At 39.1% G+C, this 23,437-nt stretch overlaps 2 protein-coding genes and 1 long non-coding RNA gene across 8 annotated transcripts in view; 2 read left to right on the forward strand and 1 right to left on the reverse strand.

Annotated features, from left to right (window-relative positions):
* The window catches only part of RANBP3L (RAN binding protein 3 like), a 54,968-nt gene extending 44,433 nt beyond the window's left edge, over positions 1-10,535 (forward strand). For 4 of the 5 annotated variants that reach the window (XM_019983165.2, XM_070774757.1, XM_070774755.1 and 1 more), the window contains 4 exons: positions 1,707-1,827; positions 3,642-3,784; positions 7,534-7,723; positions 9,768-10,535. In XM_019983165.2, coding sequence (XP_019838724.2) covers positions 1,707-1,827; positions 3,642-3,784; positions 7,534-7,723; positions 9,768-9,811 — 498 coding nt within the window. In that variant the 3' untranslated portion in view covers positions 9,812-10,535. Of the gene's footprint in view, positions 1-1,706; positions 1,828-3,641; positions 3,785-7,533; positions 7,724-9,414; positions 9,591-9,767 lie in introns of those variants that run through there. The other variant, XM_070774756.1, reaches the window with a different exon arrangement.
* LOC139178016 (uncharacterized) lies at positions 6,248-7,602 on the reverse strand. Its single transcript, XR_011562448.1, has 2 exons — positions 7,525-7,602; positions 6,248-6,638 (listed from the first exon to the last, which is right to left on the reverse strand). It is a non-coding gene; the product is annotated as an uncharacterized lncRNA (long non-coding RNA).
* Positions 10,536-17,609: 7,074 nt separating the features above from the next.
* The window catches only part of NADK2 (NAD kinase 2, mitochondrial), a 45,293-nt gene continuing 39,465 nt past the window's right edge, over positions 17,610-23,437 (forward strand). Inside the window, exon 1 of one of the 2 annotated variants that reach the window (XM_019982975.2) lies at positions 17,610-18,074. In XM_019982975.2, the coding sequence (XP_019838534.2) occupies positions 17,775-18,074 (300 nt within the window). In that variant the 5' untranslated portion in view covers positions 17,610-17,774. The remainder of the gene's footprint in view (positions 18,075-23,437) is intronic. The other variant, XM_019982976.2, reaches the window with a different exon arrangement.

A 23,437-nucleotide genomic window follows, 5' to 3' on the forward strand; every position in this document is an offset into this window, starting at 1 on the left:
TTTGCAGGAAAATGGATTACAGGCTTCACATTCATATTAGTCCCTTAGAAAGAAGACAGCCAAGGACTCAGTCTTAAAGTAACTCCAGACCTATGTTTTATACTTTTCATGTCAGCTTTATTATCAGTTATTATCAAATGGCTTAAAATTCTATTTACACTGAACATTAAAAATGCAGAGAGATAAACTGATTTCAGTTCAAGATAATAAAAATTTTCTTTTTCCTTTAAAAGCTCTTTTTTTAAATTGAAGTAAAGTTGATTTACGATGTTGAGGTAATTTCTGCTGTATAGAAAAGTGACATACATATATATACTTTCTTTTTTATATTATTTTCTATTATAGTTTATCTCAGGATATTTACTATAGTTCTTTCTGTGCTATATAGTAGGACCTTGTTTATCCTAAAAGTTCTTTTAAGTAAGTTTTGAATTGCACATGAATCAAGAATTTCAAAGATGTGGTATATAGTATCACACATAGAATATGGCAATGGCAATCCACTCCGGTACTCTTACCTGGAAAACCCCATGGATGGAGGAGCCTGGTAGGCTGCAGTCCATGGGGTCGCTAAGAGTCGGACATGACTGAGTGACTTCACTTTCACTTTTCACTTTCATGCATTGGAGAAGGAAATGGCAACCCACTCCAGTGTTCTTGCCTGGAGAACCCCAGGGACTCGGGAGCCTGGAGCCGTCTATGGGGTTGCACAGAGTTGGACACGACTGAAGCAACTTAGTAGCAGCAGCATAGGATTTGAACAATGAGTGGCGTAGCTATCAGTCTCCGCATATGAAATGTAATTACTACACCTCAATCATGTTCAACAAAGCACAGATTTCCCTTAGGCTTTCTCCATCTGCTTTACCCCAAACTCTCTTCATTCCTGTTTTCTTCCCCCTTGATCTACTGATACATTTACTGTACAAATGTGTCTCACAGCATAACTCTCAGATCAGATTAATCCCAGATTCACTGAAGTAGTCACTAGGGGTGAGGCCCTGACATGTTATATTTTTAACAAGTCATCTAGGGGATTCTTGTACGCAGTAGTATTTGAGAGCCACTGGTAAGCATTAAATTATAGTATGGTACTCTGTGGTATCACATTCTAGTTCTGATGCTATATTTATTAAAATTTTTAAAGCACACAAATAGTTCCATGATTTCTTAATTTTCAGATAAATTACCTGATTCAAATAACACTGTTTATTTTAAAAGTTGGTATACATAGATAAATCGTTAAGTGAAAAAGCAACATGCAGACATATGTATTCTACCATTTATAGAAAAAAAAAAGGAAAATATATATATATTGACATGTATATACATACAAATATCTCTAGAAATATTTAGATAATATTTATCTAATTTTTCTAATTTATCTAATATAATATCTAATATCTAGATATTAGATAAACAAAATATTTAGCAACAGTGATCAACTGTTGTAGGGTGTGAAAATTGGTAGATGGGAACTACTATTGGTGGAGCTACTTTTCACTTTGTACATCTTTTTGCTTTTTAATGTTTGAACTATTCAAAAATTGTATTGTTTTAGAAACTAAATAAAATTTTCAAGCTGGTTTAGAAATCATTAACAAAGGCTATCCTGATAAGATATCAGACAAAAGTGTTATAGCAAAGGAAAGAAATCACTTTGAAAAATGTTTCATATTTTGACATTAAAAAAAAATTTCCTTTAGATCAACTGCAAGCTTTTTAGATTCAACAAAACAACACAGTCCTGGACTGAAAGGGGCAGAGGAGCTTTGAGACTGAATGACACAGCACGCAGTGATTGCGGAACATTCCAGTCAAGATTAAGTAAGGAATCATTTTGTAAAGCAAGTCACTAATTTTCAGGGAAGATTTCCCAATATAGATACACATCATTTTCTAGAGGTGTGTTATGTGTCAATAGATTAGACTGCTGAACACAATATTATTTTTAAGGTACTATAGGAGCTTCCTGTTTAAAGGAGGCTCTGACGTCAGACCACACAGTTTCCAGGTCTGGCTCCATTACTAACTAGTGACCTTGGATAAATTACTTAATCTCCTTCTACTCTAGTTGCATCAGTTAAAAATGCAGATAACAGCAAGTCCATGAATTAGTGAGTGAGTGTGAGAATTCAGTGAGAAAATGCATATAAAGCACCTTTGACCAGCCCAGCACACACCTAAATAGTGATCCCATTATTATTTAAAGGAATATGATGGATTTAGTTTTGAAGTGGAATAGTTTTTCTAAAGAGAGTATTTGTCCTGTAATTCATTCTTGGCATTCTAAGTGCAGAATGTGGGTTGGGATGAAAGGTCAATTTCCAAGTAAATAAAGGTGTGTGGTTATCGAATCCTGTAGGCAGAGTGTTGGTCAGAATCTGGTCAGCCAAACTGCCAGGTTGAGGAGGTTTCTGGCATCCAAGAGACACACTGGGCATTGTTCAGAGGTCCAGACTGAAAGTGAGCACAGGCAGAGATCTGGGCAGGGATGGGCTTACTGGTCAACATTAAACAGTCAAAGCTTGTGGGGGAGACTACAAGCAGAAGCTGGTAAATGGATATTTGTTGAGTTTCAGATATCAAGCTCAAGAAGGGAGTAAGGAATAGAATTCAGACTAAGAGAGTAGGATCATGGGGAAACAGGTTTCTAAATGACCTAAGTATAATTCCCAAGGCAGGTATTAGTTGTTTTCTACTCTGGTTTAATTTCTGTCTTTCCACTACCTGCCAAAAAATGGACAAAACAACTTAAAAAAAAAACTATACAGGTAATACATGTCCATTACAGAAGACAGAAAATATAGACTGACAAAAAGGAAAAAAAAATTAAATTACTCATAGGCCTGTCTTCCTGTAGCAGCTAGCCTTTGCTAACAAAATATATTCTTAAGGACTTTGTATACAATGAATGTGGGGCTCCCTGGGTAGCTCAAATGGTAAAAAATCTGCCTGCAATGCAGGGGACCTGGGTTCGATCCCTGGGTTGGGAAGATCCCCTGGAGAAGGGCGTGACAATCCACTCCAGTATTCTGCCTGGAGAATTCCAGGGAGAGAGGAGCCTGGCAGGCTACAGTCCATGGAGTCACAAAGAGTTGGACACAACTGAGTGACTAACACTACTACTAATGTATAAACATTGAAAAATTTGTGATACATGGTGTTTATATTCCTCTCTAATCTGATTTTTTTCTTTTATATAGTATACCATGGTCATCTTTCCACATTAATAATTACCTTTTTTCAGTATTCTTAATGAGGTCATAATATCTTCAATAGCTGTACCATCATTTAAGTAATTTCATTTTTTGAATGCTTCAAGCTTTTGTTTCAGTTTTGTCCATTGTGAGCAATTCTTGGGTAAATATTCTTCTCACCATTAGGTCCTCAATGGAATTCTAAAACTTACAGTGAAAGAATATTGCATTTTTGGCACTTAAGCTAAAGAGTCTTCCAACAAAATAAAAGCTCAGTTTGGAAACCAAATTATAATCTAGTCAATTAAATTTCAATTTAGTAGTGAAAACAGAGTCTGAAAAACAACTACCAGATTTATTTGCTTTCATAATGGCAAATGCCTCTGAAAGGCTAAGGAATCAACTGTTCTAAAGCCTGATAAATTCACCTTTCTATTGTAGTTATGCGCAATCAAGGCAGCCTGAGGCTGATTCTCAACAGCAAACTCTGGGCTCAGATGGAGATTCAAAGAGCAAATCACAAAAATTTACAAATAACAGCTACTGATTTAGAAGACTGTAACGTCAAAGTGTTTTTAATTCAGGTAAGTGACAAATTTCAGTGATAGAGGATTATCCTACTATTTATAGATTTCTGCAGTCACTAATTTTTTTTCCATTTTATTGTACTAACCTGTACCACTGGCAAAAAATCAGCCATTTATTATGGTTGTTTATAGTCTAATTCGGAGAAGGCAATGGCACCCCACTCCAGTACTCTTGCTTGGAAAATCCCATGGAAGGAGGAGCCTGTTAGGCTGCAGTCCATGGGGTCGCTAAGAGTCGCACACGACTGAGTGACTTCACTTTCACTTTTCACTTTCGTGCATTGGAGAAGGAAATGGCAGCCCACTCCAGTGTTCTTGCCTGGAGAATCCCAGGGACAGGGGAGCCTGGTGGGCTGCCGTCTATGGGGTCGCACAGAGTCGGACACGACTGAAGTGACTTAGCATAGCATAGCATAGTCTAATCAGTTCAATTCAGTTCAGTTCAGTTGCTCAGTCGTGTCCGACTCTTTGTGACCCCATGGACTGCAGCATGCCAGTCTATACCAGACCTAAATTTGATATGAAGTTTAGAGATTAACACCAATTTACAGTAGTCAATTGGTACTAGTCTTAAGACAGCTGTATTGGTATATGCTTTCAAATGTCTCCATTTTTCTTTACTGTTAAAATTATGTCAGGAATCTTACTAGATTACCAGAGATACTACTGTCAGGATTGGCTCCTAGGAGGCCAGCACAATCCACACCCCAGTGCTTACACTGTGTGCTGAAATTGAGGCTTTGAGATCACTGGAAAGGAACCAGTGAGAAGTGGAAAAACACAGGGCTAGCAAGTTAAAAGAACCAGTCCAATAGCAATTTCCAATTCTGGACTTGAGTCAATCTCCAAGGTAACAGGTTCACAACAGCTTTAGCTATCCTGGCAGCAGGAATGCTTGACCTCAAATATAAGATCCAGGCAAAAGAGACAAAGCTGACATGAGTCAGGTGAGAAAAAAGGCCTGGATATCCCCCGCATGCTGAGAATCAGAAGATGTGAGAAGCCTGAGTATCCAAGTGACTCAGGTAGAAGATGATAATACAAGTAAACTGGCTTCCACATAATAATGGTAAAAAAAGTTGGCAAGAGGCCACTGGTGAAAAACTAACGATTTTAGTGCACTGTTAGGCATAAGTGATGTTGAGTATTAAAATCTTAGAGTAAAATGCCTAAATCCTGTTTACCATTTAGGCAGATAATATTGGATACTCTGCTAGACCAGATGCCCCTGGCTTTGAGTGGTTAAAGCACCCTGCCTGAGACCAAGTCTGATACTATGATTAGATTAGATTAAACTATGACTAGATTCTGCTGCTCAATATCTGGCTCATTCTGACTTTTTAAACTGTAGGGTAATTTTTAGATATTAGCAAACAAAATGCAATAAAAATCACCCCAAATTCCACTCCTAGAGATGGTCACTATTAACATTTTGGTCTTATATTTTAGTTTTATAATATATATTTATGTTATAATATATATATGTGTCGGTACGTTTATAGACACGCTTACCATATTGTACATACTGTATGACTTTCAGACAAGTAATTTAACCTTCCTCAACCTGATTTTACTCATCTGCCAATGGAAGACAATGTACTTGATAAACTGATGGAGAAGATTAAATAGTTAACATTTGATTGTGAAATACACATATGTAACCTTTTCACTTATCAATGAAAATGAGTGTTTTCTGTTATTAAATTGTAGTCCATTCAAGAATTCTTTTATAGGTGAAAATAATTTGTTCTATTATATGCCATAATTTTTTCCACTAATTCCACTTTGTTAAATACTTAGGTAATTCAATGTGTTCATTATTATAAATTCTGCAAAGAATCCTCTATGTACATACATGTTATTTTTCTTGGGAAAAGGTTTTGACTGTCTTAACAAATTTATCTCTATAAAGACTGAACCAATTTTCATTCTCACTAGCATTTTCTTATGGTACTTCCTGGAAAAATTTTTTAAGCTTTGGAGATTTGTTCAAAAAATATATATCATTGTGCTTTTACTTCTTGTTTTGAATTTCTTGAATGAAAATACATGAATAAATTTGGCAATATGCATATATATGTATATATACACTCTACACCAGTGAAAGACATATTTAAATTTTAATGTAAAAAAAAATCAAGGCAGCAGGACAGTATTTATGTTTCAATTACAAATACTCTGTCAATATTTTTTGTTAATTAATTTACTGAAGAAAAATTATACCTTTGGCTTCCCTTGTGGCTCAGCTGGTAAAGAAGCCACCTGCAGTGAGGGAGACCTGGGTTCGATCCCTGTGTTGGGAAGATCCCCTGGGGAAGGGAAAGACTACCCACTCCAGTATTCTGGCCTAGAGAATTCCATGAACTGTATAGTCCATGGGGTTGCAAAGAGTCAGACACGACTGAGCAACTTTCACTTCACATAATATAAAAAATTAAATTAGTGAAAAGTCAACAAATATTTACTCAACACCTGCTATATATCTAATACAATATGAGACACAAAAGTATTTTATTTCATTTGTACTTTTTCCCTAAAAATAATTAAGGCAGCTTAGCAACATACTAACAAAAAACTATATTTAAGACTCTTCTCCCAAAAAGTTGGCATGTAGTTGGTTCACTCCTCAGTTCTTGACTTTGAAATATTTGGTAGCTCTTCGAAAGATTAGCAAAGAGAAAACTTTCCCCAGATTTTCTTTGAAACTGTGAAAAGATCCAAAAATGTAAGCCACTGACATGTTAACTTAAGGAGTGCTGACTTTGATGACGAAAACCAAGTCCCAGCCAATCCGTCAACTAGCTGTGTAGACTCAGACAAGCTGTGCATTTCTGAGCCATAATTTTCTTATCTGTAAAGGGAAAGCAAAACAAGTATTTATTTAATATCTGTACTATATGCTTTCATTAATATAAAAATTAGCGAATAAATTATTGTTAAATAATTAACCTACAGTTTTATTATAAGGATTGAAAAAAATAAAAATATAACAACAGCGAATGTTATACCAATGTTATTCTCACTGTTATTTTTTATATTAATAGCAAAAGTAAAAATAGAAAAAGTATTGAAAAGGAAAAATAGAAAAGTATAGAAAGCAACGACCTCTGATGTATTTATGGTACAACATCATAGACCATTTGAATGACCTTTCTGCAGAGCTATGCAGCTTGCTTCCCTGGGGGCTCAGTCAGTAAAGAATCTGCCTGCAATGCAGGAGACTCTGGTCCCAACCCTGGGTCAGGAAGATCCCCTGTATACCCCGGAGAAGAAAATGACAACCCACTCCAGTATTCTTGACTGGAAAACCCCATGGACAGAAGAGCCTGGTGGGCGACTTAGTGACTAAACCACCAAATGCAGCTTTCAGGGCTGTCTAAGCAAGTGATGTAAAGGAAATGAAAGTCTTTTTTTCCCCAGCTAACTCTCTAACTTTATACACCGTAACATAGTTTGGAGGAAGAATGGTCTTAATAAACAAACTCAAATATAAACTTCAAATCACAAAATTTCATTTTCTCAGTTTAAAAGGCACAGATTGGGACCTCTTATCAAATTATCTATGTTAGGATTCAATTTGGTACAAGATGAATTGGCTCTTTACCCTTTTGTTTCTAGGCTTATTTACATTCTAGATTTGTGTCATATAATTCTTTCCTTATTAAAAGTGAAAGATTACAAATTTGTAAAGTGTGGCTATCACTGAGTTACTTATATTCTTAACAAATTTAATTTACCTCTTGTAGGCCAGTGCCAAAGACACAGGACGTATGCATGCAGCCATCCATCACCGTCTTGTTGCGCTTCGAAGCTTCGACAAGCGGACAGATGCAAATCAAACTGAAAGCCAGTCAGAGACAGTCCTCCAACAGTGTAACTATGATAGCTGTGATGAGGATGAAGAGGATCTCATCCAAGCTACTAAAGCTAGATCAGGTAAAGGACTTTTCTTCTGTTGGTTTGAGGTTTAAGAAGGAGATCTTATTCACAACCCTTTATAGGAAACAGATTTTTAGAAAGTGGAACTTGTCTGCTCAAAGCGGGTGGGGGTTAGAGCCCTAGATGTTTGGATCTGAGAAGCAGGTCTGAAAATCAGACTTCTACAGAGGCCTGTTTTGGGATTTCACCAAAAATCAGGCTTATTGCAATACCTGCATATCATCTGCATATACATCTCATAAAAAACCATATTTACAATGTAAAGTATTCATTGCTACACTGAAACTAATCATATATTCATATTTCTCTTCACTTGTTCTCATTCTCTTGTTATTGGCCATTATAAGAGAAATTATAAATACTAGTAATGGAGCCAACAGGCAAATCTGGTTTGAAAGACTGATAAACCCTGTTTATTCTCTTTCAAAGACCTTCTTTACTTAGGGCAAAAAGTGCTGTTTCTTTTATTACATCAGGATTGGTAAATTGAACAAGCAGTGGAACCACTGATTAATGGATTTTTAGGTTTTAGTGCTTGTCCTGATGAGTGAATTTAAAACTAAAATCCATCATTATATTTGGAGAAAAACCTTGTCAAGGAAACAATAAGCCCAGCTTTATTATACAGATATAGCTATTCCTATAAAGTCATCCGAGTATTTTCAGTAATAGTTTCATTTAGCCCTGAATTTTGCTTTAAGGAGGACTGACAAAGGACTTACAAAAATAGTGTATTAGCAGGTATTTCCCCAATTTTTGATCATTTAAATCTTAAAGCTATTTTAATCATACATAATTTAAGAATCTATCAAAGAACATGTGCAAAACTTGATGAAATAGCTTCCTTGGCCTAGTACTAAAAATGTAATCAAAAGGAAGAGTACACGAAACATGCAGAGCAGGATCATAAACTGCTAGACTCAGTGAGCCAGAGACCTAAGCAAATATGACTTTTCTTGTTACTATCAAATAAAAGGTTTAATTATTTTTTAACTGTATGAAATTTATAAATTAAAATCATTATAACATTTGTATTGTCAACAATAGAATGAGGTCTTTTAGAAAATGAGCTGGTATCCATTAAAAGTGAAAGTGAAAATCACTCAGTCATATCCAATTGTGATCCCATGGATTGTAACCTGCCATGCTCCTCTGTCCATGGAATTCTCCAGGCAAGAATACTGGAGTGGGTAGCTATTCATTTCTCCAGGGGATCTTCCCGACCCAGGAACTGAACTGGGGTCTCCTGCATTGCAGGCAGATTCTTTACCAGGTGAGCTACCAGGGAAGCCCATCCTAAAGGAAATCAGTCCTAAATATTCATTGGAAGGACTGATGCTGAAGCTAAACTCCAAAACTTTGGCCACCTGATGCAAAGAACTGACACATTGGAAAAGACCCTGATGGTAGGAAAGACTGAAGGCAGGAGAAGGGGATGATAGAGGGTGAGATGGTTGGATGGCATCATTAACTCGATGGACATGAGTTTGAGCACGATTTGGGAGCTGGTGATGGACAGAGCCCGGCATGTTGTAGTCCATTGGGTTGCAAAGAGTTGGACATGGCTGAACGATTGAACTGATCCATTAAAAATGTTAACTTGTAATTAAGATTAAGTTGCAAAATTATTTCATCAACAAATGTCATGTTTATGAATAGATCCTGTATTCTACCATATTTCATTTCAGGAAAGGGGTGATATGTGACTATCTTCAAACAAAATGAGAAACAGTGGGAATAAGGGAAAGTAAATGTCAATCATATGAACCCATCTTTTCTTGCTAACTTTTCTAGCACTTTCTCCAGGAGTGTTGCACATAAATGCTAAATGTAATGGAAGCAATAAAATGTCTGACTTTTTAAACTTTGTTGCCTGTGAATTAAGGGAAGGTTTAATTATATGAAAATATTATGTTTATAATTAGGAACATTTCCAAATATTACTTAAAAATATAGATTCTATATGTTTCATTTCCTTGATAGCATGCATATTCATGAATATTCATGTTCAATTGTATTCAATTTTACATTTATATCACAGATTCTTATAGGTGGACCCACAGACAGTCTGTTGCCTGTTCATGAATACTGCTATGAACATGACAACATCTACAAAGAAAACACCTCATTGAAAAAAATCACTTTACTGAAAAAAACTAGACCATCCTAATCACTAAATGAGAAGATCCTATTCATTCCTTGAACAATTTAACAGAAAAATCTAAGAAATATAATTTGTTGCAATTAAAATGTTTCTCTGATGTAGTATAATAATTCTGAGGTTTTGTATTTTGATTATTGTGAAGAAAATGACAGACTTTAAGAAACACATGGCCTATGAAAGTTCAAAATTTATTATTTTAAAAGAAGCTAATTTAGAATAAGATTTGATTACTAATTTGGGCTGTTCATCACATTGATGGATACAATAGTTAATACAGTAAATTGTGATTTGATAAATATCTCACTAAGGTATTTATTTTTCAGTCATATTTTGTCTGGCCATAAAACATATTTTACAAAAGTTCCAGAGTCATTTCTTTGAAAAACATTATAACTGCATGATAACATGTTCTATCATGTTTTTTCTTCTGGGAAATGTATGTTTTTGTTTAACCTTTGGATTCCCTAATTCTAAAAGATTATTTATTCACGGTGTAAATTCTTTTAAAGAGAATATCTATTATTGCATTTACATCTATTGCACTTTGATATATGCTTGGTTCAAGGTCAGTATCCAATTTTTGTTGAAGGAATGAACAAAATACATTACCTATATATTAAAATAGTAAGTATACAAAAAGTGAAATATGTTAATGTGTTCTTTGCTTTACTTATATAATTAAATTTCCATTAATATTCTAGTAGGTGTGGCTGTACAAAGACCTTTTAAAAAACAAATATATCATATGTAGCCAAATTAATTTTTTTCTTAAATGCCATTATTAAGGTAAGCCACAGTAATTTCAATAATTGCACACAACAGAATTTTGATGCTTCTCCTTTGAGATGTGCTTCAGAGATACTTCAGGAGTCACACAGGAAAATCAGTATCACTACTTATGGCCACATGTTACTTTTCAATCCAGTATGATCACCCCATGGCATCAAAATGACTTCTGATTATCTCCCTTAAACAATATTCCTTTAAAGGCATCTTAATCTACTCAGGCTGCCATAACAAAATACCAAATTGGGTGACTTAGACAACAGAAATTTATTTTTCACTGTTTTAGAGGCTGGGAAGTCTAAAATCAAGATGCTGACAGGTTGGTTTCATCCTGAGACCTCTTCTCTTGGCTTGTAGGGTCTACCACCTGACATGACCTCTTTGTTGTGGGAGCACAGGGAGTGAGTGGGGAGAAAAAGAGAGCAAGTTATTTGGTGTCTTTTTTTTACAAGAACAGTGATCACATTAGACCAGGGCCTCATAATCTCTTCTAACCCTAATTACCTCCTAAAGCCCCATCTCCAAATATCACCACATTGTAAGTAGCCTTCAACAGATGAATTTTGAAAGAACACAAACATTTAGTCCATAATAAGGAATAACTCACACTTACAAAATTATTTCTTAAAAAGTTCTAAACAAACATATTTGGCATAACATTACAGTTTCATTTCTTTGTTGGAGAATAATATTCATTTGGAAATGTACATTTGAATATACTTTAAAAAAAAGCGACATTATTTTATTATAGTACCATATATAATAGTAAAAGCAATTATATATGTGCATTTATTGTCAAATCTGAACTCAGGCTCGAAAGCTTAGCATATGAAAGTTGAATTACTCTTTTAGACTATAATTTAGGTAGTATGTTACAACTGTTGCAAGTTTTACTTTTTCCCTGTAACTCTGTAACTACTAAGAGTATCTAACTTTCATTTATTCTTCCAGTGACTATAGAAGAAATACAGTAAATAAAATCCTTTACTTCTAAATTAAGCAATGACTCAGGAACTGAAGAGAAGTTAATGAGAGAGAGGAAGAGAGAAAATGTCTAGAGAAGGAAAAAAACAATAAAGAAGAGCTCTAACATGAAGGAAAAGTCAAAAGAATGGAAAATCAGGAATTTTAAGTTTGTTTTTTTTTTAATTCTAAAAGAGTGACTCTGATGCAGAACAAATTCAGAGGAAATTTTTCTTTAGAAGCATAACATAAATTGGGAGACATCTGAGAAGATATTAAAGAATTGGTTCTAAGACCTTAGCTGGTATGGGAACACTAGGATTATACTAAATTGTTGAAGTAAAGCAGAGAAACAGATTTTCTTTACCTTCCTGACATGTTCTTCCTTGCCCCGTGTTTAGTGTAAAGAGGAACTTTCTCAATGCTTCAAATGTTTTATCTGAGGATTATGGCATGGCTATTAAAAGTAGAAACATATTTACCTTATGATTTTCAACCCATTTCCACTCTGCTATTCCTCCTGATACTCTCTATGCATATATTTAGTAATATTTTGGAGTGATAATAGAAATAGGGACATCTTATAGTTTCTCCTTGTCCTATACCTTCATCTCTGCTCTGTGAAAGTGTCAGTCACTCAGTCCTGTCTGACTCTTTGCAACCCTATGGACCATAGCCCACCAGGCTCCTCTGTCCATGGAATTCTTCAGGCAAGAATACTGGAGGGGGTTGCCATTCCCTTCTCTGGGGGATCTCCCTGATATCTTCATCTAGCCTACTTCTTTTTGACTTTTCTGTATCCTTTGTCATCCTTCTCTTTAATGTGAAGAGATCAATCATATAATGATAGTTATTTTCACAAGTTATTAGGTAGGTGACTCCAAAGCACACATCTTCTCTCATAGAACCAGCTTTTATTAAAAATTACTTAGATAAATATATTTTAGAATATTAATTATTCTAAATATATTCTAGATATATTTAATATGATATCCAATCATACATTTAATCTAAACATTCTTTTCTAAATTTTCTAAATTTAGATTTCTAAATACAAATTCTTTTCTTTTAATCTAAACATTCTGATAGAAAACATTCTTATCCATCAATAGTACTGTTTAATTATTTAAAATTTTGGCTGTGCTGGGTCTTCATTGCTACCTGGGTTCTCTCTAGTTGAGGGGAGCAGGGGCTACTCTCTAGCTGAGGTGCATGGGCTTCTCACTGCAGTGGCTTCTCTTGTTGGGGAGCATGGGCTCTAGGTGTGTGGCTCAGCAGTTGTGGCTACCGGGCTCTGGAGGACAGGCTTATGGGCTATGGTGTGTGGGATCTTTCTGAACTAGAGCTAGAACTCATGTCTCCTGCATTGGCAGGTGAACTCTTTACCACTGAGCCACCAGGGAAGCCCATCAAGAGTAATTTTATACCAAGTTATTCAGCTTAATTATAAACCAGCAAAATATTCTCAAATATGTTACATCCATTACTGCCAAAACCAGGAACCCTTAGTTATCAGGGACTAATACCTTATATTAGAGTATGTGGATGTCATGTTTCAAAAAGCCAGAGGGTGGTGGTATATATCTTTCAGAATTAGAATGTACATGAAGTGAGCTGGAGGAGTTGTAATGATTGGGAAGCATAAATCTTAAGTTTTATAAACCTTCAAGTTGTGAACATCACAATGATAATTTCTCCCCCATAAAACGTTGAGAACAATACAGCTTGCTTGAGATGTGGCTAACTGGGTAAATTTATTCACTAGAAAAGAACACCAGCCTTGTCATAGATGGGGTCTGAGTACGAAACTCAAACAGATTATTTTAGTTGTTTGAGGGTAGCTGAAACTGATATTAAATCCACAAATGCCAACACTTTAGTTTGTTTTGCATGGCCGATTATACCCACAGTACTGGTAATTTTTGACATCATACGTGGAATTCACAATGGTAATTTTTGACATCATATGTGGAATTCAGAGATGTGAATACTTGAATGTAGTTGAAATTTCTAAGATGATATTTGGAAACTACAGCCTTGGAGGAGTTACTGAAATAACTGGCAAATGTTTAGCCTAATAAACACTTGATAATATAATAATTTCAAACAGTGGATCACCAAAATTTCTTGCTATCTGCCAATCTGATGGACATAAAAGACGATTTCACTATTACCTTAATTTGCATTTTTCTGATTTCTAATAAGGCTGAGGATCCTTTAGATATGTACTCACTGCTTGTATTTCTTCTAATAAATTTATTCCTAATCTTTGCAATGGCTTCCTAGCATACAGAAGATAAATGTCAAGTTCCTAAGCATGGATATAACATTTAATGTCTTTCCTCTGTCTTAAATCTCTAGCCTCACCTCCCACCATTGCCTGCCTCCCTCTAAATGTTCTAGGTTTTCAGAATTGTTATTTTATTACTTCATACCTTTGCACACACTGTTTACTCTGTGGAATTCCTTTCTTACTCTTGCTGATTCTGCCTAATACCTAGCTTATTCTTCACGACTTAGCTTGAGACATTCCCAGAAAGTTTTCCCTAACTCCTCTTAGGCTAAGCTAAGACGTGTTCCTTCAAATTTCTATAACACCCTGTGTATAATTTTACCATTGCACAGACTGTATGTTCTTCAAGGGGAGAGACTATCTTTTATTTATCATTAGCACTTAGCAGGGTGCCTCACCTATAGCAGGTAATCAAATATAATTTGATCTCTATTAACACATGTTGTATATATAAGACTCAAGAAGTGTTATCTAACAGGAAGCTAGAAACAAGGATCTAAAGCTCTGGACAGAGGCTGGTCTAAAGATACTGGTAGTAGCTGAAGTCATGGAAGGTGAAGAGAGCTAATATTTATCAAGTGTATACCTCATAAGGGGCATGTGGCTAGGCATTTGTACATATTATTTATAACTTTACAAGGAAGCTGTTATATTTTGTAAATGAAGAAGTAGGCTCACAAAGGTTAAGGGAATAGTTCAAGGTTGACAAAAGTAATAAATAGTAAAGCTGTGATTTGAACCAAGGTCTTTTAAAATCCCAAACCCAGGCTCTTTTCATTACACAAGAGTAAAGAAGCTCATGCAGAAGAGTGGAGAAGGAGATAGACAGAGACAAAATGGAAGGAAAGGAAAGGGATGGATAGATCCTAAAGATGAGCTCGGGAAGAACTCAGAAAGAGGACAGAGGGATGGGCAGAACACCATTAGGGATTGGTGCATTGTGAACCAGAGTAAAAATTTCTAAAGAAAATGATAACCATTTCAAATGGAGAAGGACCAAGTCATTTAAAGGCTGATAAATGTCTTACAAGTTTACAAACAGATATTTGGTCACCTTGGAAATAGCAGTAATTAGTAAAGTGGTTGGGAGAAACCAGATTACAACAGAATGATGGATGAGTAGGAGGCAGGAATGCCGACCAATAATGAACCAATGACTCGTTCAAGAATCTTAGCTATAAAGAGAAGACACGTGTGTGAAAGTCACTCAATCGTGTTTGACTCTTTGTGACTCCATGGACTGTAGCACACCATGATCCTCTGTCCATGGGGATTGTCCAGGCAAGAATACTGGAGTGGGTTGCCATTCCCTTCTCCAGGGGATGTTCCCAACCTGGGGATTGAACCCAGGTTTCCCACACTACAGACAAATTTTTTTACCACCTGAGCCACCAGCAATATATAAAGAGCTAGGGCTTAGATGGCTGTTTGTTTTTTTAATTTAAAGATGTCTGAGACATGAGTATGTTTAAATAGTGAAGAGGAAAGTCCAATAGAGAAAGATAAAGGTATAATAAAGGTGATAACTTGATGGAGTATTATTTTTGAGCAGGTGGAAGAAGATGGGATCCAAAAATAACAATGGACAAAGAGGCAGATCTATCAAATGAGAAGATGTCAGTGTAGACAAGTTTGTAGCTGGAAATGGGGGAGATGTAAAAATTTGAGTACTTAATGGTGAAATCGGAAGAGACGGGGTCTGAAATTTTGCATATGCATAACAAAACTCATAGATTTTGATCCAAAAGAGGTTTTCTAGATTCATTTTTTTCTATCAAATGGATCGACTGACATTCTGCTAGTCACCCAAGCTTCAAACTGCAGTGTCATCTATGACCTCTCCCTTTTCTTTCTTCCTGATGGCTAAGTAATTATAAAGTATTGAAACAGTACGACTAGAAAGGACCTTGAGAATGTTCAGTTACAAATGAGTAACATCCTACAGAAGTTAAGACATATGCTTAAGTGTGCCCTGCAAATCACTATTAGCAGCTGCTGTGAGGCAAAGCTTCTGGTCAGAAGGGGTAAGTGACCTACTGAAAGCAAACATCTATCAGACTCCATTGTGTATTTCTCAGTCTAATATACTACATGGCACATAGTAGGGACTCAGTGAGTATTCGGTGAACCCATGAATGAATGCTGGCGGTAGTGGTTAGCTGAAAACTAAAAGTCACAGATTTGGAATCAATTTGTGCTTGGCAGAACCTTGGAATCACTCTAGCTCAACTCCCTCATTTTAAGATGAGGAATCTGAGGCCCAGAAAGATGAAGCAACCTGCTCAAAGTCCAGGAGCTAGTTACCGATAGTGCTAGGACTACAAAGAAGCAAAGAGGGTGCCAAAACAAATAGATCTAAAGAGCAGGAGGGACGAAAACTAGGGTCTGCACTGCCACTTGATTCCCCTATTGTAATAGGGGCATTTTCTTCCATTTTCATTACTTTTACTCTATAGCTCGGATCTAAGTGTAACTATGCCAAAAGTGCCCAAGTCGCCCTTCCTTCTCTTGCCTACTAGTTTGTTCCACATTCCAAAGCCAGATGAGTAATCATCAAACATTGCTCTCAGGACTCACTTCTTTTCAGTTAAAAGCCTCCAAAAGGTCAACTACTGCCTACTAGGCTTTCCTGGTGCCTCTCCTGGTAAAGAATCCGCCGCAATGCGGGAAACCTGGGTTCCATCTCTGGGTTGGGAAGATCACCTGGAGAAGGGAACTACCCACTCCAGTATTCCGAGCTGGCGAATTCCATAGACTATTCCATGGGGTCTCAAAGAGTCGGACATGACTGAGCGACTTTCCTTTCACTGCCTACAGAGTAAGATCCAAATTATTAACATTCTTAACCCTTCACTCTTTTCCTATCTACTTTTACAACCGTATCTCCCCATCTAGAAATGTTCCATTTGGCCAGACTCGTCTATCAATCAACCTCTGTCTCAAAGGCTAACCCCGCCCTCGCCCGCAGGGTGGCAGGGGGAGGGTAGGAAGAGGTTATAGTTTTTGTTTTTTTTTTTTTGTAGGTTAGCAGTAGCTGCCACCTGCGCAGCCCATGCTTAGCCGAGCCTGGTACTCGGCTTACTGCTCTCTTTCTCCCTTGCAATTGTTAACAATTTCTCAACAAGGGACTCTGCGTTTTCATTCTGCAGTAGGCCCCGCAAATAGGGGAGCGATTCCTGAGTCGGTCTTCTCAGACCCTAGCCCGGAGCCGGACACATTAGCCACGCGATACTGCAGGATGGAACAAAGGGTCTATCTGCAATAACGAAACAGAATCCAGAGCAAGGAGTTGCGGCCGCACGTGCTTTCCGGCCGGGCGCTTAAAACCGTACTCGCAGGCCCAGCGCCACCTCAGACCAGTTCCACCTGGGTGCAGCTCCTACACCAAATAGAATTCCAGCCCTTCCCCCGGCCGCAGCCAATCCCCGAAGCTCCTCGGCCTCCAAAACCGCTGCGGGTTCTGATTGGCTCACAGAGTTGGCCTGGGGGGGAGGGTGCAGACGCGGGGGAAAGGGGTGGAGCTGGAGGTCGGTCCCCGGGCGGGGAAGTGGCCACTGCGCAGGCGTGGATGGAAAAGGCTACCCAAACAAACACAGCCTCACCACTGGGAGGCCTCCCACTTTTCCCCGCCTACCTTTTTCTTGGGCTCTCCGGACTCCCAATCGCCGGGCTTTACCCGCCCCCGTCAACGTCTGGGCACGTCCCCCCTCGCGGCGCGGGCCACGCACTACTGTGCACTTAACCTCTGCGAGTCTGGCGGGAACCCGGAGGCAGGGGCGGCGCGGACGGCCCGCAGTGTTGCCGGCGGGGAGCCGAGGCCTGCAGCCGCTGCAGGGCCGACGATGACTTGTTACCGAGGCTTCTTGCTGGGCAGCTGTCGTCGCGTGGCTGGGGGCCGGGCAGCGGTGCTCAGGGGGCCGGGCGCGGGAGGCCCCACCGCGCGGCCGTGGCTCGGCGGTGAAGGTGGCAGCCGGCGGCACCTGGGGCAGGGGCAGCCGCGCGAGCTGGCGGGCTGTGGTAGCCGCCCCGACGGCGGCTTCCGCCCGTCCCGGGTGGTGGTGGTGGCCAAAACCACCCGGTACGAGTTCGAGCAGCAGCGATACCGTTACGCGGAGCTGTCGGAGGAGGACCTGAAGCAGCTGGTGGGTCCCGGCGGCCCCCGCTCTTGTGTCTCGGCCGGGCCCAGGCCCGCGACTTTGGGGGGCCGGCCGCGCCCCCTCGGGCGAGACCTCTCGGGACAACCCTTCTTCCCGGGGCGTCCTAGATGCCAGGCCTGCCCTGCACGCTACCCTCCACTCCCTCCGGCTTCGCTTGTAGGCTCCCCTCTCCTGCGTGTGCGCGCGAGCGTGTGTGTGTGTGTGTGTGTGTGTGTGTGTGTGTGTGTTTAGAGAGAGAGAGGGAGGGGCAGGTTCACTGTTAGTGCGAAGACCCCCGCCCCCAAGCCGGGGCGTCTGGAGGAACCTTGGGTGGGAGAAGGACTCTCACTGTGGGAGAGGTTTGGGCATTCATTTGCGCCCTCACCACCCACACCCCCTTTAAACAACCCGGAGCGAGGTAGGTCTGAAGCTTGGATGCTCTGGGAATCTCTCCCCAGGCCGCCCCGGGGGGAAAGGGGGCCCCTGGGTACCGCTGCGGGCAGCGGAAAAGAGGGCTCTGGTACCGTGGACACACCCCCTTTTACTGGGCACGACTGCCAGGCCTGGGGCACTCGGGAGAGCCAGTCGGCTTGAGCCTTTTCCGTGCTGGAACGTGGTCCTCAGACAAGGTTCTAGGAGTTTGCTTTAAAAGCTCACGTGTCTCCGGTGCTAGGAAGAGCAAGGGAGAAATTTGACTTTGAATGTATGTTATTAAATAGAAAGGTCCAAACGAAGGCAGGTAAATACAGCGCCTATGTCTATAGTGTAGTAATGCCTCCATAATAGACTATGTTTGGTATGGATGTTTATTAATATCTTTGAAAAGTATATAAATACACCTAATTATGGCTTCCCTGGTGACTCAGAGGTTAAAGCGTCTGCCTGCAATGCGGGACACCTGGGTTCGATCCCTGGGTCGGAAAGATCCCTTGGAGAAGGAAATGGCAACCCACTCCAATATTCTTGCCTGGATAATCCCATGGACGGAGGAGCCTGGTGGGCTACACCAGGCTCTTGGGATCGCAAAGAGTCGGACACGACTGAGCGACTTAACTAAGGTGGTGAATATTACCTACTTTCACTCTTATTTTTGAAGCATCTAATCCCACGCCCACACCCACTTTAGGAAAAGGAGAATGATGTTTCTACGATGAACCGTATATCTGGAAAAATCTCCATTGGAAATCTCTTAATTGTTGAGACCACCCCAAAAGACTTTGGAATTAATTTCCTATAACCATAGTCCTGTAGCATTCTGTACCAGAATAGACACTCTGGTCCTGAACTTGTAGTTGGCAATCATCAGCAATTTTTTGGTAATATTTTATCAAATATTGAAGGGCTTATCAAAATGAAGGGCTTCCCTGGTGGCTCAGCTGGTATAGAATCCTCCTGCAACGCCAGAGACCCAAGTTCATTCCCTGGGTGGAGAAGATTCCCTGGAGAAGGAAATGGCAACCCACTCCAGAAAGTGAAAGTGTTATTTGCTCAGGTACCTTGCCACCCCATGGACTGTAGCCCCAGCCATAAGTACTATTTTCAACATTTAGCTTCATTGTTTAATGAGTTAATTGAGGAGGGCCTCTGTATTCATCTGATGGCAATGCTAGGTGCTCATTTCTTTCCTTTTCCTCAAGTGTTTGAAGGTAGCAGTTTATGGAAAACATTTGCATCATTTAAAGAGTAAATCAAACAGTTTGATTGGACTCTGTTGCAGAGGAAGAGGGTGGGAAGATTTGGGAGAATGGCATTGAAACATGTATAATATCATGTATGAAACGAGTTGCCAGTCCAGGTTCGATGCATGATGCTGGATGCTTGGGGCTAGTGTACTGGGACGACCCAGAGGGATGGTATGGGGAGGGAGGAGGGAGGAGGGTTCAGGATGGGGAACACATGTATACCTGTGGCGGATTCAGTTTGATATTTGGCAAAACTAATACAATTTGTAAAGTTTAAAAATAAAATAAAATTTAAAAAAAAGAGTAAATCAAACAGTTTGAGCAGGAGGTTGGAGTAGTTGAGTTTGTGTTAAAGGAGTGAAGCTGAGAGTGAGGCAGGAAATAAAAAGGTGAGAAGCAATTGTTTCTGATTTGGGAAAGAGGTGGTGTCCTTTGGGTCCTGCTTCTAATTCTGCACATCTGTTATACTTTTTAGAAGCTGTCAAGTGCTGTATACGCATAAATATGTTCTTCATAACAATTTTATGGAAGCCTCCCACAACAGTTAAAAACAATATACTTGGTTGGCATGATCAGAGTGTGGGATTGGGGATCAGGAGCTTGCAGCCAGGCCCAAGTCCTGTGTGGTCAAATTCCTCTGCTGCTTTTTAACTTCTCTGGGGCTCCTTGGTGACAGTGGTACTTTTGGTGTGGTGCTGCCAGTTTTCAGGGTGCATCCACCTAGTTCACTCTGTGAAGTACTAGGATTGGACTAGAGAGCCTCCAAGGCCCTTTCTGATACTTCAGAACTCTGAATAACTTGTATAAGGCCTCACGATATGAGTGGCATCTGAATTAGATTAATTCTTGAATATCTGAACTAGATTACCACTTATCAAAACTTTTTAAATGTAAGATAAATCAAGTCTTTCAAAAATTGAACTACCTGGTATACCCACTCTTGAGTATCTGAAGAGAAATCTGTAATGGGTAAATATTTGCCTATTGCTTGAGTATGCTGTTTGGATTAAGAAAACTTTTGAAGTAACACTTCGGGACTGTGGAACAGAGTTTTGAAATAGCTGCTGTTGCTATCATTTCAACTAAGTGTTATTGGATTTGTCTGTAACTGATTTGAGGTATTTATATTAAGGCCAGTATTCAGAATGAAGGGCTTCCCAGGTGACTGAGTGATAAAGAATCCTCCTGCCAAGCAAGAGACATGGATTTGAACCCTGGGTTGAAAAGATGCCCTGGAGAAGGAAATGGCAACCCACTCAAGTATCCTTGCCTGGGAAATCTCATGGACAGAGGAGCCTGGCAGGCTACAGTCCCTGGGGTCACAAAGAATTGGGACAGGACTTAGCGACTAAACGACAACAAATTTGGAATGGAATAGTATTAGGTGGAGCCCGTACCAGAGTTCAGGGACAGGCCAAACAATACTGGACTGTGTGAAATTGTTCTAAAATGGGATTCTGTGATAGGAATGATATGGTTAATATTGTTTGCTATTTTGTTGGGGTAAAAGATACTGAGGGATAGGAATCATGTGAATTGGGTATAAAAGACAGTCGCCAAGTGTTCGCTTCCTTGAGTGTTCTGGCACCGTGGCTGGCTGTGTCTATGGTGTCTTGGGAACCTGAAGTTTTAGGGCAGATGGTTCTCTTTTGTGGGGGTGGTGGTGATTGTTCTGTGGCAAAATAGATCTCTATTAGGGTACTTGTTAAAATGAAAATGGAAGGCGAGGGATAGAGTGCAAGAATAATTTCATACTCTGAAGCTTCATGGTTCTGTAACCTTGTAGAAACATAAACAATTAAAGGAAATATTTCTTAGTTGATAAAGCATAAACAGACTGGGTCAAAGTTTGACTTTTAATTGCTCATTCATATTGGTTTTACTTTGGTTTATTTTCAGTTCTTGCATTTCCTTTCCCCCTAGCTGATCAGTGACTTTTCTTGTGAATAAATTTTTAGTCAGCGAGTTTACCTTTCCTGGCTCAAAACTTTGCAAGGACTAAACTATTTTATTACGCTTGCCTCACAAGTGATGCAGCTGTCAGTGGGTGTGGAGCTTATATCATCAGGGTTGATGCCACTCACAAACTAAACCTTTGGATGAATCAAAACTGATTGGAAAGGATTTTGCCATCATAAACACACCTATCGGCCAAAGAGAATGTTTTATTTCAGAATATTTTAATATATGCCAAATAACAAATGAACCGTTACCACCCGTATCTGGCTCCACTCCAAGTCATACAACCCCAGAAGCAACTCTATGGTTTCCATTTTTAATTTCTTTTAAAATTAGTGTCCTAGTGGGATAGCATTATTTCATTTAGTAGTCCCTCTGTCACTGGCTTAAGTTCTTCCTAGTTACTGCCTTCTTAGCAGATTTGGGAGATGCAGCACCTTGGATTTTGTTCTCCTTACTCTGAAAACAGTGGTGTAACTTGTAGTTCTTGGGCAGATAACATTTCTGCCACATGTGCAGTGAGTGTAGTGTATGCACCGTGAGTGTTTATCAAGTGAACGAACATGATCTGGAGTCCTGCCAGAGTCTTCCAACGGAACCTCACTCCTTTCACATCTTCTAGACACAGGAACCTGAGTAGTCTATCCAAAGTGAACATCTGGCCACTTTACTCCTCTGCTTAGAACGCCTCAGAAGCTCCCTGTAACCTATAGAGTCACCCAGGGAATTTGTTAGAATGCAGGTACCTGAACCTTATCTTTCTTCCCCTCAGATGTAAAGATTCAGTTTGTGGAGAACTCCCAGACTCTGGGCTCTGAACCATACCCTTAAGACTGCTGATGCTTAAGGGATTCACATTTTTAACAAACTCTCCAGGTTTGCAGTTGGTCCCCAGATCACACTTTGAGGTGAACCTTTATTATCCTTTGTGTGCTAAAAACAAGGTCTTTTAGGAACTGACTCGGGTCCACCTCTTAAGCTTTATTTCTAATCAGTTCTTGTCTAGAACTTCATTTTCCATTGCTTTCAAGCTGCTTTAATTTCCATTAGATGTGCTTATCTAATTAATTTCTTTATATATCAGTAGCACATTAAAAGGGTTCAAAATGTAAAAGATACGGAAGAGTATGCAGTGAAAACTCTTATTCTTGTCAATGGACACTCAGTTTTTGTCCCTGAAAGTAACCAATGTTAATTTCTTGTGTTTCCTTCCAGAAATAATCTATACATACAAACCCACAGAGTGAAATGTTCTTTTTTTTTTTATCCCATCCCCTTTTACTCAATGCTAACATATTATTTAAGTTATTCTGCCCCTTATTCCTTTTAGTATGTATATAGTATTTTGTGTGCAAATGCCTTAGTTTTTAAAAATATACTATGTAATGAATAGTAATAATTTGTGTTATGGATAACACAAATAATAATTTGTATTAATGAATCAAACTCTAAATACTTAAAAGTGAAATTGCTAAGTGAGAAAAATTTGAAATTTTAATAAGTATTGCCAAATTGCTTCCCTTAGAGGCTGTACCAGTGTGTACCTTCACCAGCAATATACGAAGGTACTTATTTTTTCATAAACAGCTTAGCACATGTTGGGGTCTTTGTTAACCTGTAGGTGGAAAATGGTATTTCAGGGTCGTTTGATTTGCGTCCACCAGTGTCTTTACCTTTGTAGCCCCTTTTGCTTCGAATCCTCCTTCATCCTTTAGCCCAGGGGTCCCT

Source organism: Bos indicus, chromosome 20 (genome assembly GCF_029378745.1).
Source record: "Bos indicus isolate NIAB-ARS_2022 breed Sahiwal x Tharparkar chromosome 20, NIAB-ARS_B.indTharparkar_mat_pri_1.0, whole genome shotgun sequence".
NCBI classification, from domain to species: Eukaryota; Metazoa; Chordata; class Mammalia; order Artiodactyla; family Bovidae; genus Bos; species Bos indicus.